At 56.0% G+C, this 12,368-nt stretch overlaps 1 protein-coding gene across 10 annotated transcripts in view; it reads right to left on the bottom strand.

The window, feature by feature from the left end:
* The window catches only part of CDK5RAP2 (CDK5 regulatory subunit associated protein 2), a 184,244-nt gene that overhangs the window by 15,767 nt on the left and 156,109 nt on the right, over nucleotides 1-12,368 (bottom strand). For 9 of the 10 annotated variants that reach the window (XM_059889004.1, XM_059889002.1, XM_059889006.1 and 6 more), the window contains 6 exons: nucleotides 9,022-9,138; nucleotides 6,416-6,605; nucleotides 5,409-5,530; nucleotides 4,106-4,354; nucleotides 1,538-1,615; nucleotides 234-499 (listed from right to left, as the gene is read on the bottom strand). In XM_059889004.1, coding sequence (XP_059744987.1) covers nucleotides 234-499; nucleotides 1,538-1,615; nucleotides 4,106-4,354; nucleotides 5,409-5,530; nucleotides 6,416-6,605; nucleotides 9,022-9,138 — 1,022 coding nt within the window. The other variant, XM_059889005.1, reaches the window with a different exon arrangement.

Here is a 12,368-nt window from a genome sequence, read left to right on the forward strand (position 1 = left end):
GCCGGCGTGGGGCAGGGCAGCGCAGCAGCACAGGGACACCCCTCAGCAGGCGGCCCCCCAGAACAACGCACAACCTGCAGAGCGGACCTGCCCTCCGAGCCTCAGGGCCTCCTTTCCTGCCCCTCCTCCCAGGGGAAGAGGCCCCACGGCCCCCTTGCCTCCTGCCTCTGCCTCCTGCCTCCGCCTCCTGTTCCCCGTGCATCCCTCTCCCTCCGGCACCATCCTGAAGTTACCTTGGTTACCAGCTCCTGACTGATGGGGCCAGGAGCCTCTCGGATCTGAAGGTCCATCTCGGCAAGGAGCATCTGGCCCTGGCCAATCTGGTCACACAGGGCATCGTAGTCCTCGGCCAGGCCCAGCATGTGACGGCCGCTCTTGCTGGCCCAGAGGTGGTGGCTGGGGACCAGGGAGGACACGTAGGAGGCACTGACAACGGAGCTGCCGCTGTCGCAGGAGAGGGTGTCCACATCATTTCCGGAGAGCGGAGGCATCTCTGAAGCTGCACAACGAGAGGGGAGACGTGAGATCTCCCAGGAGCAGCACCTGCCTTCGATGAGCTGTGTGCAAGGACATGAAGCCAGCCAGGAGGCGAGAGCCCTCAGGTCCAAATGCCAGCTGACACCACCCAGAGAGGACAGACAGAGGCTGGGATCCAGGATGCCAGTGTGTGCGCCACCTAATGAGTAAGCTCTGGGATTAGTCACCTCATTTCAACCCAGCCAGCACTCATCAGAGCCCTGCAATGCAGAAGAGCCTGGTCTACACAGAGGAACCGAGGCCAGGCCTGCGCCTCAGGGGTCTGAGTCTGATCGGAGAACAGACGCCACGCGGAAGGGGTAGGAGCCCGACATCAGAGAGCCGGATCTCAGAGGACAGGACAGTCAGGCCTATGTGCAGGAAGGGGGACCAGAGACAGCTTCCTGGAAGAAGCAACGACTGCGCTGGGTGCGAGGGTAGCAAGAATGATGCTTCAGAGGAAAAAGCCTGCCGCTTTCCACCTTTGCATCAACAGAAGCACAGGGGGTGATTCTGACAGGGGCCATCCGGAGAGACGTTTCCCAGAGCCATTTGCATTCAGGAGGAGTCTTGAAGCGGCAGGATTTTCACTAGCAGAGAAGCGGGCAAGATTGGTCTGGCAAAGGCAGGAGCCAGGAGGCACAGTCCCCGTGAGAGGAAAGCGCAGGCCCGCCTGCAGGATGGTGACCCATCTGTGTGCCACCGGGTGGGCAAAGGGGTGTGGCTGGGCAGGCCCGCCGGGGCTGGGTGCTGCAGGCCCTCGAAAGCCACACTAAGGTGGTCGCTCTAATCCAGGGCAACAGGGACCCCAGCCAATGATGTCACTAAGGCTGGTAACACCTAGGAACACAGGAACCAGCTTGGAGGATGAGATCGCCAGCTAGAAATGCTGAGAACACGAAACCCTAAATCCTGCCGAATACTCTTCTGAGTTGGAACCAGGGACCCCCTTGCCCTCAACTGAACAAGTCCCACCGAGAAACCCAAAGGTGCCACAGTCACCCAGACTTTAGCTCTGTACCTGATCTTGGGGGCGTTGCTGGGGTGGGATCAAACAGATCACACGAATCGTCAGTTGCCACGGGACACTTGTCACCATCTGCACGAGGCAAAATACGGGAAGCAGGCCATCAAGTTCTCATTTCATTCTCATCAGCATTTGAGAGAAAGAACTGCAGGAAAATATAGTCAAGTTCTGGACACGAGCACTATAGTTCATTCACATCCTCACTGGGCCTCTCTCCCACCAGGCCTTGCGGGACACAGAGTGAGCAGGCCTGGCCCCCTCCCCGGAAGGACCCTCTTTGTCCAGACAAGTAAGCAGACCACGTCCCCCGAGGAGTCAGGGCTAAGGGGCGGTGGGAGCCCAGGTCGGGGGGTGACCCGAGGAGGCAGAAATGCCGGGGTCCTTGAGACACCTCAGGGAGCGTGAAGCAGGGGCTTCAGGAGGAACGGCTGGCGGCCCGAGTCTGGAGGCGGCCGTGGTACCCACACGGGATGGAAGCGTCACCCCAAGTAGGACCTGGGAGGGGATGCACTGGAACAAGGGAAGTGGGCAAAACCAGTCAGATGCTGGAAAAGATGCCAAGCCGCGTTCTACGGGGCACCTCCAAGCTCCCAGGAGCTCAGGGACAGCGTGGCTTCTAGTTCAGGTTTCCTGGGAGAGGAGGCCAAGGGACCGAGATGGGAAGGGATCTGCCTGGCATGACCTGGAGCGTCAGGGATGGAGCGAGCACTGTGTCCCCGCCTCGCGGGGTCCCGTTCAGCTCATTCCCACCCAGGCATCTCCTGAGAGTGTGCTTTGATATCAGGGGGCCAAGGAGCCCCGGGGGTCTGCTCCAGGGAGCTGGCCCAAGAGGGATCACTTCCTACAACAACAGCAGCCTTTAGAGCAGAACTTTCAGACAGTGGCTCTTCGCTACCATCCTGGAAAGTCTTTTGCAAAGGAGGAAACGCTGCTGCCTACAGTATAATTCTCATCTTCACTGGGGGAGGTGGGAGAATGCTCCCACATGTCTCTGTGGAGGGCACCCCAGGGCTGACCCTGGACAAATCTCCAAAACAGGCAAAGGCTGTTCAATGACCTCACTTCACCTGCCCCAGAGTCCATCCTGGGCACCCCAAGCCCCAGGCTGGCCTCCCTGGTTCAGTCTCCCTCGCTTACACCAACAGTCTCCTTGGTCCCATCTCCGCAAAGTTCTAGAAGGGCCAGGACAGACCTCTACTTAAGGGCCTCTGGCCAGGCCGCTGCTGATACATCACCCATGCAGACGGCGGCAGCAGGGGCGCCCCCAGCCCTGCGAGGCCCCCCTTGCAGGATCGTATCCTCAGAACGCCGCTCAACAGAACGATCGTGCTAATGCTGATGTTCACTAAAGCACCGACTCAGAGACCACGCTAACCATCACCAGTGCAATGGTTTGGTGACTGACAATCCTCTGAAAACAGTTAGTTAGGAAGCCCCTGTGAAGGAAGGGGTAACACTGGTGACGTAATATTGGGCAAAAACAAAGAAAGCCACAAAAACGCATCTGAACCTTATGAATTCACGCCTATACCCGATCACCAGATGAAGCAACGCAAAGCACAGAGCACAAAAACTAACGTTTTATAACATGAAGGACCTTTTCCTTTTTTCTTTTCCACATTGTCACAGCACCTTTTTGGTTCAAATTTTAAAACCCTTCCCAAGGAGGAACCCGTGAGTCAGCCACTGCAAGTTCCAAGGCTGGGTGACTGGGTGGTCTCTGAGAGATTGTAACTTTCTAAATTAAAGGCGAGAGGTGTAAGTCCCAATCCAAGTAGAGTGTAAGTATAAACTCCTTACTCCCCGCCCCCGAGGCACACACCCACCCTGCGGGCATGAGCACGGTGACCCCAGACCCCCGAGGCCCTCCAGGCGGCGCTTCAGAGACAGTGGCCTCGGAGCTGGGCATGATTTCTAGCTCCAGCCCTGCCACCGACGTGCGGCGGTAACTCTGGAAAGTCTCTTGCCCCCTCTGAGTTTGGTTCCCTCATGAAGAGAGAAGGAGGCTGGCCTGGCTGACTGCTCTGAGCCTGAGCCCCTGCCGGCGTCTTCCGGACCTATGTGGGAGGGGACAGAGGGTCCAGGAGCCCAGTTTATCCTCTCCCTGCCCCCTCTACAGCCTCTGCAAGGCCAGACAAAAAACCGGCAAGAAAACGCCAAACAGAACCAGCGTCCAAAACTGCCAGGAAGCTTTTCAGATCCTGAGACGCTGACAGCTGGAGGAAGAGGCGTAGAACCTCTTTTAAAGGTGGTAAAAGGGACTAAAATGGATTTCCAGCAGCGGGTGATGTGGACAGGACTAAGTGGGGGGTGGGAGGCAGCAAGGTGGCTGGAAGCCACGACTCGGCTGCCCTGAGAATCCACAGGCCCCAGGCAGAGACGACGGCATTTTGCCAAAGGTGACAGCTTCCTGGCGGTCAGGCCCCAGGCTCCCAGGGTCCGGCAAGTCTGCTGTCAGTGGGCGGACACCCCTGTGGGGCGAGGGTGGGACTCAGAAGCTCAAGTGTCCCGCACAGACGCGCAGGGCTGTGTCTCAGACGGTGGGGGGAGGCAGGACAGTACCTGGCTCGTCCAGCGGCAGGGGCCGCTCGGGGGCGGACAGGGTCTGCAGAGCCAAAGCGAGAGCGGCTTCCCGGGCCTTCTGCCCGTCCTGCACCAGCCGCTCCTCCACCCAGCTCTGCAGCGTCATGTTGGTCTTGATGCTTTTCTCCAGCAACGCCTGCAGAGCCTGGACCTCGGCCAGGAGGCCGTGCAGGTGGCCCAGGAGGTCCTGGCCCCTCCAGCCTTCTCCTGACGCCTCCACACCGGCCTCTGCGAACGTGAGCAAAGGGAAACCTCAACACCGTCCATTGCCAAAGGTCAGCCGTGAGCGGACGGTGCTTGCCACCCGCCGCCACCACCACCTTCCTCCCCCGCCCAAGGACTGGGAACAGTTGAAAATAACAACTCGACTTTCAAAACAAAAATATCGGCAGACTTAATTGCTGCTATTCCACAGGCTAAGTAAGAGCTGGAAATTAATCTTCGCTTCTGGCCATTAAGGCCTAGCAAATTGCACACCAAACCCCGAAATTATGTCTAGTAGTAATAAAATCTATTTGGACTGGAATTATAGAATGAAAGGGGGTGATTTTCAGAGCTGCAGTGTATTAAAAAGGCACAACAGCAGGAATAAGAAGAGCAACTTGAGGAGAAAATGAAAGCTGAGAGGTGACCCTTTTCTAGATAAACTTCCAATAGGGAGAAACCATCTGGAAAATTAGTTGAAAAAGAAACAACAACAACAGCAAAACCCCCCACCACACCTCAAAATTGATTCTAAAACATCAGAGTTTACAGTCAAGTCACTCTGACCCGGTATCTCTCTAGGACAGAGTGCAGACCAGCAACCATCTCCAGAGCAATGCTCAGCGCACAGCAGGTGCTCCATGATTATCCGCTGAATGAATGGGCCAAAAAAAAAAAAATACACTCGCAGGAAAATTGTTATTTCTCAAGTGTCTACTACGTGCCAGGTACTGTGCTAGGACGTTTAATAAATGATCGCATCTAATTTTCATGACTGCATAGAACCGAGAGTAGCAGACGTGTGTTGCAGCAGAAGGAAGAGGCCCAAAGCGGCAAGCTGACTACGGGAGGCACAGCCGGGGCATGCGAGGCTGTGAGAACCCAGACCTCAGCCGGCTGGGCTCCCGAGCCTCAGTCCTTCCCTGCTTCCTGCTGCCGCTTCAGAAGGAGGGTGGGCCGGAGAGCCTGCCTCAGAGTCGACCTGCTCCACCAGGGAGGCAGGCCTGGGGTTTGAGGACAGAAGGGCCAGCCTGCTGTTGGTGGAGAGGAGAGCACGCCCGGCCAGAGTGCCCAGTACCTCGCGGCCTCCGCTGCTCTTGGTCCAGCTTCTCATACACCTTCAGCTCCGCCCGCAGGGCCCTCAGGAGCTTGTCGCTCTGCAAGAGCAGCTGTTGCCTCAACACCGACTCCTCCTGCAGCCTGCAAAGGCCCCGCCGGCACGGGGAGGAGAGGTTAGTCTCACACGGCGGGCAGGCAGTCCCACCGTGACCCGGAGAGTGTGGCCGAGACTGTTGGCGTGCTGAGGTGCATCCTGAGGGCCCCTCCGGGCCCAGCCCTTGACATCTGAGGTCTTGGGTCATCCTCACAGACACCCCAAGAGGGACGCGCTACGAATGCCCAACTCAGGAATGTGAGGAAGTGAAACGCAGAATGGTTATGTCTCACCCAGGGGTGCCCAGCTCAGGAGAGAAGCAGGGCTGTGAAGGCACAGACCGTGAGCTTACGGATCACTGCACCGCGCTGGGGAAGCAGGGCAACCTCAGGAACTAAAGGTCAGGGGGAATCAGGAGAGCTGATGGGGCTGCTGAGACCCACGGGACGAGATGGAGACCACAGGGACAGAGGGGCCTGCGGAGGAGCAGTCAGCATGACCGGCTCAGAGTCCGAGTCAGACGCGTGTCAACCCTGTGTGCAGAATCGCCCGTGGCTTCCCAGTCACTCAGCATGAAAGCCAAGGTCCTCCCAGGCCCCAGGGCCCTCTTCCATCCCAACCCCTCCTCCAGCAGGGCCCCCTGCTCTGCCCTGCACAGGCCAAGGACACCCCGCCCCGGGCCCTCATCCTTTCCAAAGAGAAGGATCTTCCAGAGGCTCCACAGGGTGTACGCGCTCACTGCCTCCAGTGGCTGCTCAACAGCACCTTTGCAGAGGCTGGCTTTGATGCTCCCGGGATGAAACAGAGCCACCTGGCCCCCAGGCCCTGTCCCCTGACTCAGATGACTTCCTCCTCTCATTTCATTCCCACCTGCCATGCCGTGTGTCGTGTGCTTACTGCACCCGTCCCCGGGCAGAGGACCCTGGCCCCACCTGCTCAGCGCCCTGCGGCCGTGGCATGCCTCCTGAAGCAGCCGCTGGTTCTCTCTCTCCTTCCCGTCTACCTCTCTCTGCAGCCGCTCCTTCTCCGCCTGCACAGCGGCCAGCTCCCCCTGGAGGTGCTCCAGGCTGGCAGCCTTCCTGGAGAGGGCCTCGCGCAGCTTCTCGTTCTCCTTCTGTTTATCTGCACGCACAGAGAAGCGCCGCTGAGAGGAGACACCGTTTGTTTTTCCCAACCTCATTACGCAAATACAGCACTTTAGCCGGAGCACGCCAAGAATACAAAGGAGAGAAGGAGATTTCATCTGGCATTTGTGATTGTGGTATTCCAATTATCTCATGCATTTTGGGCAGATAAATCTGTCAACATCAAGGCTGCAGGTTAAACGTCACTGGGATGAGATGAGCCCGTTTAATTTTCTATTAAATAATGGGCTGTGCCAACCTAGTTACTGTGCCTTCACAGAGCAAAAACTGGGCAGACGTTGGAGACAGAGGCAAGAAACGGGGCTCAAGACTCTGGCGATGGGTGCTGGGCAAGTCTGAGAGGCCCGCTGGGAGGCCAGCGGGCTGTGCAGACGGCCCTTCAGCCACCACCGCCAGGCCCGGAGGCCAGCGCTCCCAAGGGACAAGCAGCACCGGGGCTCAGGGATACACGGCCCCCACAAGGCCTGGAGACGAGGGGCGTGCTCGGGTGCAGCTCCTCTGCTTACTGACCGCAGCAGCTTCAGCCAGACTCTACTTCTCTGTGCCTCAGTTTCCTCATGTGCGTGGCCAGGAGTAGTAACTGAGCTACAGGTACAGGCTCCATTCAGGGCCTCACAGCACACTGATGGCTGCCAGTGCGCCGGCGGCTGCGGGCTTTGCCAGTGCTGCCAATGGCTGACATCACCACAGAGCTCACTGTTACCCTGAGATCTTCCTGTGTACCATTCCTGCTTACTCTTCAGAGTAGGCCTCCATGGAGGCACTTGGCTTACTCTCTATTTTTCAGACAGGATGTTAAGGATCAGAGAGACTAAGGCTTTGCCGAGGTCACATAGCCAGTAACTGACAGAGCCAGGATTCAGATCCAGCTTTTCTGATTCCACTCTTAACCATGACTTGATCATCTCTGAGCAAGCTTTCTCCTCTCCCCGCAGGCTGCAACCACACTGAGCTTCCTACAACTCTGGACCAGTCCAGACTCCACCCCCACCTCTAACCCCTGGGCCTCCATCCACCCTCTTCTTTCTATTTAAAATGCCCCGGCTCTTCTGAACCTTATCTGTTGTTTAAGTTGTTAAGTCTCGTCTGACTCTTTGAAACCTCACGGACTGCAGCCTGCAAGGCTCCTCTGTCCCTGTGATTTCCCAAGCAAGAATTACTGGAGTGGGTTGCCATTTCCTTCTCCAGGGAAGCTTCCTGACCCAGGGATTGAACCAGCGTCTCCTGCATTGGCAAACAGATTCTTTACCACTAAGCCACCCGGGAAGCCCTCTAAACCTCAGGCACCTCTGCTAATCCCTACTAATATCCCAGACTCAGCTCTTGAAGGCCAGCTCCTCCTGGGTCAGGATGCCTTTCCCAGGGTCCCGCTCTCCCTGAGGATTTATGATGGCTGATCCTCACCTTGGTCTGACACAGTCGCCTGGCTCTCTCTCCCGTCAGACCGTGAGCTCCCCTGCAGAAAGGGATCAGGTCCCACTCAACTCTGAATCAGAACCTACACGGGCTGCGATACAGAAGAGGCACCAGGAGGTGTTTGCCAAATGAATGAATGATCTGCGGAAGCCCCAGTTTCATCTCTTAAGTCAGTATCTCTAGTGAAAATGGGATAAGATGGCCTGAGTTCCGGTTCCACCACCTCTGGCCCTGTGACCGCAGGCCAGTCAATTCCCCAGCCTCAGGTGCTCACCTGTAGGGCAGGACTAATAATCACGTCATTCCGGAAGCATTTTATGCATTGTCAGAAAATACAAGTGAAACCTCTTTGAGGGCTAAGCTCCACACAGAAGGAATGGAAAGAAGAGAAACACTGTCCTCTTCCCTGGTGGCTCAGTAAAGAATCCGCCTGCAATGCAGGAGACCTGGGTTTGATCCCTGGGTCAGGAAGATCCCCTGGAGAGGGAAATGGCAACCCACTCCAGCATTCTTGCCTGGAGAATCCCAGGGACAGGAGCCTGGCGGGCTAACTGTCCATGGGGTCACAAGAGCTGGACATGACTTAGTGACTAAACCTCCACAAAAGAAATCCTGGAAAAGCTTTCCTGGTAGTAGAAAGTCTCTGAAATTTGGGGAGTAACATATTTCCAGCCCTCTCTCTTCCGCTGTGACCTGAGTGAGAGGCGGCTGCACAGAGGGGAGGGTGACAAGTGAAGAAACATTTCCTCAGCCCCACGGAGGCAACCCGCTGTAGGCCCTTACAGCTTAGCTGTCACAACAGCCCGATGAAGAGCTCCTATTTTACAGCTAACGATACTGAGGTTCAGAGAGGCTGAGTGACCGGCCCGAAGGCACAGAGCCACAGGACTTGAACGCAGGTTGGTCCAACTCCAGCATCCGCATCCTTCCCACATCACAGGGGCCTGTGGGCTCCCGGCTGTACCTCTAGTTTTTACCTCTGGATCCTTTAGCGAGCATCGTATTGAGGGCCTGGTTCTGCTTCCTCAGGAAACGTACTTCTGATGTCAGAGAATTGTGGACCTCTGGACCATAACCCAAAACGTTTGAAGAACCTATAAAAACACACAGAAGTCACAATTTATGGATGGTCTTCAGGCCCAAGTGCATGGAACTTTCTAGAAAACAGTTTTAAATAATGAGGAAACACAACACATCATGAAAAGTACTCCTGTGAACTACGTAAGACGCTACCAGAGCCCACAGGGAAAGGAGAGTGAGTTTGAAAGAGGAGACGGAGGGGACTCCCCACATCTTACCTGCCCTCGGGCAGGACAGAGGAGGAGCGGGCAGGAGACGGGTGGTGATCTCAGCCTCCATGACTTCTCTCCTGAGGGCCGAGCCCTCTGGGGACCTCTCCACCGAGGCTCCGGTCCACACCTCACCTTTCCCACCCTCCCTCCTGTTTCCTGCCTGTGTGGATGGTCTCACCACTACCCCAACCCGAGCTGAAAACCTGGGAGCCGGCCCAAAGGCGTCTTCTTCCACTCCACAGTCAGGCCACACACCCTGGCCCGCTCTGTTCTGCCCTGTGGTTCAGCCGTATTTTGGCCCTATGGCCTCAGCCAACAAAATGATCGTCCTAAACGCAGCCCGTTCGTGGTTTCCTCTTTATTTTTTTCTGCTCAAAACCATTTGATGGCACCACCACCATGAAAGATAATCACACAACCAAACACAAGGTCCAAACGTCAAGTCTCTATTATTAGCTCGAACCTCACAGCCCACCCCACTCCTTCTCACACTAGACCCTCAGCCCAACCGAGCCACCCTGTGCTCCAAACACACCTCATGGTTAAACACATGCTTTACTGGACGACGTATCCCTTTGTCCAGAGAGCCTGCCACCTTGCTCAACTGTTGAAATCACACTCGTCCTTCAACTCATAGCTCAAGCTCACTGCCCCAGCGTGCAGACTGAAAACACCAGGCTCTAAAGCTAGACAGACTGGGTCTGAGGTCCCTCACGCACTCTGATCAGTTCCCTCATCCCTAGACACCTGCCCGGGCTCGAGTCTGTCTCCTGAAATCCTAGCCCTTCCTCTGGCCGGACAGCTCCCCGACGCTCTGGGTCAGCACTCCCTGCGCACTGAACCGCCCACGCCCGCACCACGTGTACGGCTCCTGTCCGCAGCCACATGCCTGCAGGGCACCCGCCGCGCAAGGTGCTTTCTGCACGTGGCAGACAGATGCCTCCCTTGCCGTCCTTACTGATGGAGTCGACCACACCGCAGAGCCCGAGGGCCAGACACCTGCTCTCCCAGCCTCCGGGGTGGCTAGAGCACAGTCCTGTGCCACTTCTGGTCGATGAGGTTTGACAGGAAGCCTGCTGGGAACTTCTGGGAAAGATTTTCCGCCCGGATGAAGAGAGAAGGAGGGGGAGGAGCAAGCCCCACCTGCTCCATTCCCTCCTCTGGACTCCGTCCGGAGAGGAGGGGAGGCAGCAGCCCCACAGGTATTAACCCCACGCTCTGCTCCCAGTCAATCAGCAGTAAGACCCGCTTACAACTGCCTGCCCTGGACTGCCTGCTCTATAAGAAAACAAAAATCCCCGTTGTTTGTACCAGCTTCTTACTCCTGTTCTGTTACCTGCAGCTGAAAACACCCTGATACACAACTGATTACCTGTGTGGTAACCCCCTCCAGTATTCTTACTTGGGAAACCCCATGGACAGAGGAGCCTAGAGGGCTACAGTCCGCGGGGTCACAGAAGAGTCTGACCCAACTTAGCGAATAAACAGCAGCAACGCAGCACTCAGACTCCCCGGGAGGAGGGCTTGGCCCTGCGTCTCCAGCAGCCAGAGCTCGCTCGCTCTGCTGCACAAGCACTGCCTCTTCCTCACGGGAATGATTCCCTAGTTACAGCGTCATCTTTTCTCACTGACATCCCTCTCTCCCCACCATCTTCCTCCACGCTCCCCTGTAAACTCTGGTGTCCTCTTAGAGACACTTGGGTTTGAACTTCAGCTCTGGCTTCTTAATAGCTGCACGATCTCAGGCAAGTCACCTAACTTCCCTACCCCTCTATGAACTCAATAAAAACGATCGATGCTAATATTACTCACTATTACCATGTTAACACACAACTGATGACCGGCTGGAGCCAAAAGAGGACCAAAGAACGACCTGGATGAGCAGCTAAGCTTCTCCAGAAGTCTTCCATGACCACGGCTAAGGCGGTCACTTTTCAAAGAGGTAATGGGGCCAAGGAACAGTTTCTGACAGAGCCTGAGCTGGCGGGGTCCACTTCTGATGCTAAGAGACCCGTCTTTCTTCTGAGCATCATCACTGGAAGCTTGTGTAACTGGCGACAAGCCGGAAGACCTAACACCGAGGGTGACAGGTTTAGCGATATTCCACCTCCACATTACAAGGAGCTGTGCCTTTCTCAGACCTGCTCCCAGGACAACCGTCTCACAGCAGGGGAGGCCGAAACACTATCATTTCCTTGTCTTTTCAGGGACTGTGGCAACACGGCGAGAGCAGCATGTCTCTCTGCCAGCATAAATACTTCACGAATGTCTTTCTGTAAACCTTCCCATCAGAGCGAATTACTCTCCAGAGCAATTGCCTGCTCCACTGTAGCTGGTGGCCATTTGAGCCCCCCAAATAATTCTACGATTGGATTTGCCTGGGAAAATGTAAAACAGACAGAATCTAATTCGGGCATTACCACGAGTAACTGCGGTGGGCCCAGGCGTGCGTCTCTTTCCTGTGTGTGATGTGACTAATAACTCAGATTAATCAATTTCCCTGGAGTGAGATGGGGAGGAGGGGAGGATGCAGGATTGCGGGGAGAGGGGCAGTCGGGAGAGAGAGGGGCAGCGGGGGGAGAGAGAGAGATGGAAGCAGTCTCTCTGCCTTGCACACCGCCCACACACAGCACTTTGAAAAGATGTCCTTCCAGGCTGATGGTTATGCCGGACTAGAGAGCGGACTTGGGGACCAGAGATGCGGGTGCTGCCACGGACTCCATCCTTCCAGAACCCACTTTTTTCCTCACTATCGATGGCAATGAGACTCCATCTTTCCAGAACCCGCTTTTCTCATCACTATCAATGGCAATGAGACTCCATCTTTCCAGAACCCACTTTTCTCATCACTATCAATGGCAATGAGACTCCATCTTCCAGAACCCACTTTTCTCCTCACTATCAACGGCAATGAGACTCCATCTTTCCAGAACCCACTTTTCTCATCACTATCAACGGCAATGAGACTCCATCTTTCCAGAACCCACTTTTCTCATCACTATCAACGGCAATGAGACTCCATCTTTCCAGAA

This window comes from Bos taurus, chromosome 8 (assembly GCF_002263795.3).
Source record: "Bos taurus isolate L1 Dominette 01449 registration number 42190680 breed Hereford chromosome 8, ARS-UCD2.0, whole genome shotgun sequence".
Taxonomy (NCBI): Eukaryota; Metazoa; Chordata; class Mammalia; order Artiodactyla; family Bovidae; genus Bos; species Bos taurus.